Source organism: Meleagris gallopavo, chromosome 16 (assembly GCF_000146605.3).
Source record: "Meleagris gallopavo isolate NT-WF06-2002-E0010 breed Aviagen turkey brand Nicholas breeding stock chromosome 16, Turkey_5.1, whole genome shotgun sequence".
In the NCBI taxonomy this organism is placed as follows: Eukaryota; Metazoa; Chordata; class Aves; order Galliformes; family Phasianidae; genus Meleagris; species Meleagris gallopavo.
In genome coordinates this window covers 9,623,411-9,628,465 of record NC_015026.2, presented here as the reverse complement: position 1 = coordinate 9,628,465, position 5,055 = coordinate 9,623,411, and the positions used below count along the sequence as shown (strand labels likewise).

The following is a 5,055-nucleotide window of genomic DNA, read 5'->3' as shown; positions in this document are numbered from 1 at the left end:
TTTACCTCTTTCAGCTTCCCACTGGTGAATGTTGGGGACAACACAGTGCGAATCCTTTTCCACTGGTCATCCACAGCCATGCTAACAGCTGACTCCAGTCTCCCACTCAGACCAAAGACCTGTACAGGGAAGATTTTACAGCAAAAGGGACATGGTTATGCAGGGCAACAGGCGAAGTTTTCCAGATCCCTTTAACAATATAGCAGTGGAAAAAACAACAACAACAACAAAACACAACAAAAAAAACCCACCACAACTAACAACAATAAGGGAGTGTTAATGTGGCCCCTGAATTCACAGTAGCTCTACCTCTACCAGCAAACAGAAATGGAAACAAAAGTGTAAGATGTGGACAGGACATCAATTCCACTGCAAACCCAGGCTGATGTTCCAGCCATACTGGCCTCCCCACTGCTCCAGCAGAGTTTCATTGGCAATACTGTCAATAAATCAGGGCATGACAGAGACCTGCTTGCTGAAGGGCCCAGAGAGACTTGGAAGCAGAAGAAACTTTTCATTCCTTGGTGCATGCTCTCTGCAGAGAGAGGAAAGCATGGATACCCACCCTGCGATTGGTAAAAGTGCTATAGCACTCCTTCACCAAGATGGTTTTGATGAGGGCGGGGTCCAGAATAGCCATTATGGGCTGCCTGCCGTCAAAAATCCTAAGCCAAGAGAAAGTCATGGTCAGTGCATTGCTCAGGGTCACGCAGAGCAGAAGCAATCTGCTGCTCTGTGCAGGGACCACTGTAGCCCGCAGGGTCCACGCAGCTGCGTCCCCTCTGACAAAGCAGCCAAGGGGATGAGAAACAGTTTTATTATGCAGTAAAACAGGAGATGAGGGAAAAAAAGGACAGTGCCAAACACAGACAGCATGAGCATTTCTAACCATCGACTGTGCTGTTACAGGAGGATTTTCATAGCAGCGTGTGTTCAGATAAAAGGCAGCTTTAGCAACTGGTGGCTCTAGTCAATAAATCCCCCCAAATGGCCTACCTGTGGGGGAAAGAGATCTCCCTGCATGGCCTATGAGGCAATGAGAGGGGGAAAAACTCATCTGTTTTTTCTGTTTTCCAATCAAAACTTTAAAGCTGAATGGCAGGAGCCTCGAGCCACGGCCAAGGAAAGTTGCAATCTTCAAGAGGCTTGAGAACATTTCATCTTTCCAAAAAATGTGCTAGGTTTTCATAAAGCTCCTATGGATTTTGTGCCATGCTTTGGCTTGGGTTTGAGAGGTTCCCAAGAGAAGCATGCTGAGAGCTCTGTGCCTGCCTGCACAGAACCAGGGCAGAGCAGGGAGAGAAGGCTGAAAGGGAGCTCATGCCCTGGTGCTGGGGGAAGAGGGAGCAGGATGAAACGCACTGCAGCAGCCTGCAGTTCGCTTTCTGCTTCAGACAGACAGAAGAGTGGCTTCAAAGGCTCGAGGCTCAGTTTGACACCAGCAGCAGAGTTTTTTGGGCAGGCTGCGTGGTTGGGAAGTGATTGGTGCCTTCCTACACTAATGCATCTGGAGCGGAGAGATAAAGGCACGGCTGCGCTGATGTGCTGGGTGTTGGAGGATGGGGAGATCCCTGGCCCTGAGGTCACTAACTCCACTATAGTGAGTTCTGAATGATCCCAAAGTAGGGAAAGAAAGAAAAAAAAAAAAAAAGATTATTCTCAAAGCTTATACAAGTGTAAGTCTCCAGAACTGGCTGCAATCATCTCAGCCCTGCACTGTACTGAAATCCCAGCAGGAGAGAGTCCTGCAGAGATGGATGGAGACATTTCCAGGAATGATCCTGGATTTTCCCCATGCCCCAGCTTGTCATTGCTGGCATTAAAGCACTGGGACACATTGGCAATGTTCTATTTTGGGACAGAGAAGCACCTTAAACAGAAGATTTGCAGGGGATTTTGCTCTGCAAGTGGTAACTCACCCCCAGATTTTACCGTATTTTTCAAAGCACATCTGATCAAAATTCAGGATCCCCTGCAAAAGAGGAGACAAGAAATGAACAGTTTGAGAGTAAAAGAGCGATCAGAGCTGCTGGCAGGGGCCGGGGAGACACACAGACACTGAGGGACATTGGCACTGAAGGGAATAAAGAGCAGAGAAAGAGAACTGCCCTTCCAACTTCCACCAGCCAACAAGAACTGAAAATGTAATGTAGAGATAGCAGGATGAAACTTATGGAACACTTAATGCCATGCATCACCTAAACCAGTTAGCACATGCCATGCTGTAAGCCCAGCAAACAAAAGGTAAAATACCTCTTTCACAGAAGCTGAAGCTAATACATTTTGTCCTGCATTTGCAGGCAGTTATCTGGAGCTGGCTAACATCTTGTTATTTGGTAAGGTTTGCTAACTGGGAAATGCTACGGTGTTGTACAGAAATCTGTTCACTGGAGTTTTGAGATTGTGGAACAGAGAGTGACTGGGCAGGGATTGCTGAGGACTGACCCAAAGCACAAAGCAGCACACAATGCTCAGGAAGCAGCAGCCCTGGGTATCTAGAGGACACTTACTTCCTTTGTTTCCAAAAGCTTTTCAGCTGCTGGGTTGTGGCTAGAAATCTAGGAGGAAGCTGATAGCTTAAACTGTGAAGGGAGAGAAAGACAGAACATACCTCATTCAGATCAGCCAGAACCTAAAGGCGTTTTTTATTTCTCTGTACGCTCTTGTAGAGCTTCCTATCTGAAAGCGTTGGACTGGATGATCTCAGTGGTCTTTTCCAGCCTTAATGATTGTGCCATTGCAAGCATCAAGGAGGCAAGGACAGAGAAAACAGATGTCTTAAGTAGAGGAAAAGCAGCACCAGCATTGAGAACCTAAAGCAGACCTGGAGCAGCAGCTGCCCATACTCACCTGTTGGTACCCCAGGAATGTTCCCAAAAACGGCACAGGCTGTGGGCCAGGAATGCCCAGCTTCTTGAAGGTCTGGTAGGGCCATATCCCATAGCTGCAGAGCAAAGCCAGGGTATGAGATGCATTTATGCAGTAAGAAGAGAAGGTTCTTCACCCTGAGTGGAGGTTAGATAGCTGCTTCCTGCCACGCAGGAAAGGCTGCAGCGTTGGCCATGCAGCAGCAGACCTGCTGAGGCTGCTCCCCTTCTGCAAGGGCCCAGGACCACCTGGGGTGCACCTGAGTAGTTTACTACAGCTCCTGTGACTGACACAGGCAACCTGGCAGTTTGCAAAAGCAAAGCTGCTCCTGCTTCTGGATCCATGCAGCGAAGCAAACAAAACAAAACACCCCCAAACCCCAGAAATTTCTCTTTGCACCCTCCCCAGGCCCCATCCCTTCCCACTAACACCAGGACAGTGCAAGGTCTCTACAGGCACCTAAAGCTCTCAGCTGGCTACCCCAAGCCATGATTCCCTTCTCTCCCCCCCACCCCTGCTTATCAGCCTTGCAAACAAAATAGAAACACCCCAAAATGGCTTTTAGCACTTGCAAACACACTTTGTACCAGGGTGCTTGTCCAGCAGCTGCTACTTACAGCACCAGGAGGCTCAGGAAAGCAACGAGGAGCAACCAAGTGATGGGGGAAAGGTCTGGAAGGAACCCCATTGAACTCACAGCACTCCTCCCACACAGCTTGGGCCTCACTATATGAGCTTTTTAATCTTGCTTGCAGCTGTGACTGTGCTCATGTGATGCAGAAGGAGGAGTCCTGTTTACTCCCCGGCTCAAACTTTAAACCTTGGGCAGCGATTCTCCTTTCACTGAAGGGTCAATACTGTGTCAAGCCCTGTGGTTTTTATACTTAAAACTGCTGAAGGTGCAGTTTTCTGCAGGAGAAAAGGTAGTGAAAGGGGAAAATGTCTGGAGAGCACCTTTCTCCTGGCCTGGGAGCAGCGAGGCTCCTGCAGGAGGCTCAGCCCAGGTGTGCTTGTGCTGTGTTAATCCCTCTTAAGGAGGGGTGGAATAGGGACAGCCATGAAATGCTGCTGTGCATTTTCCTGCAGCTCATGGGTGGCTTTTCCTGCAGCACATGCTGTGCACAGACTAAGCACAGGCACCATGAGTGTGCTGTTTGCCTCGTGGTTTATTCACTGTCACTGGCTCCTTATCAGTGAGATCAGAGAGCTGGATGTGAGCCACTGGAAACGTGTTTGGGCAGGATCTCTACCAAGAAACCCAACAGGAAGGACTGGAGCAGCCTGGCTAGCTGGGTTACCCTTACCTGCTCTATGCAACTTAGGCATCTCCTCCCCTCATCCCTTGTTCCTGTGGTGCGGATCAATGGCAGCACCTTCACCTGTCTGCCTGCGAGGGTTTTCTGGGATGGAGGATTGAAATGCTGAATCCTTCCTCTCCTGGTCCCTCTGTTGTGGGTGATAAAATATGTCCTAATTCCCATTAGTTACACAAGGTTTTGTCCCAGAGGAGAAGGTTTCCTGCGTGATTCAGTCACTGTCCCACAGATTAATCTGAAAATGTGCCCTGTTTCCACAGTTTCCATAGTTCATTTTCCCTGGTAACTCTAAAAAGAACCCAAGATTTTTTTTTTGTTTAAAGTTTGTATTTACCAGTTGAGTCTTGTTCTGTTGGAAAGAGACTCTAATCAGGTCAGTCGTGTTCCCCTGGTATGGTATGAGCGATAGCACTGGAGAACAGAGACAATTTATAGAGACCCAAAAATAACCTGTCCTGCTGCTTTGCAAGAAAGATGTGTTTTCTTTGCCCTGCACCGAGGACGTCTGCAATTGAGGCCACTTGGGCACACAAACTACTGTGTGGTCCCATAAGCAAAGCTCATCTGGGCCTCAAATTTCTCCTGCTAAAAAGAAAGGAATATTTATCTTTCCAGTCTGACCGGGCTGCGGTGAGGTTACCCGTGTTTCTATGGTGCTTTATGGCTCCTGGCACGAGGCCCCAGCCTGCATTACACATCCTTTTTCCAGGACTGCCCTTCAGCCTTATGTGTGCATTCTGCTCAGTGCACAAAGTGAGCGTTGGCACTGTCCCGTGTTACCAAGGAATGCGGAGGAGCAGCAGGGCCATTGATTCAGCCACTGCACGGCTGCTTTCCTCGAAAAGAGGCGGTGCTGCAGCTGCTGACCTCA

The 5,055-nt window shown here is 48.8% G+C and overlaps 1 protein-coding gene across 1 annotated transcript in view; it reads right to left on the bottom strand.

Annotated features, from left to right (window-relative positions):
- Positions 1-3,642, bottom strand: part of LOC104913497 (cytochrome P450 3A40-like) — a 4,503-nt gene extending 861 nt beyond the window's left edge. The window contains exons 1-5 of the mRNA XM_031555790.1: positions 3,486-3,642; positions 2,851-2,944; positions 1,920-1,972; positions 566-665; positions 1-119 (exon numbers count right to left, since the gene is read on the bottom strand). Of these exons, the coding sequence (XP_031411650.1) occupies positions 1-119; positions 566-665; positions 1,920-1,972; positions 2,851-2,944; positions 3,486-3,556 (437 nt within the window). The 5' untranslated portion in view covers positions 3,557-3,642. The remainder of the gene's footprint in view (positions 120-565; positions 666-1,919; positions 1,973-2,850; positions 2,945-3,485) is intronic.
- Between the last annotated feature and the right edge of the window lie 1,413 nt (positions 3,643-5,055).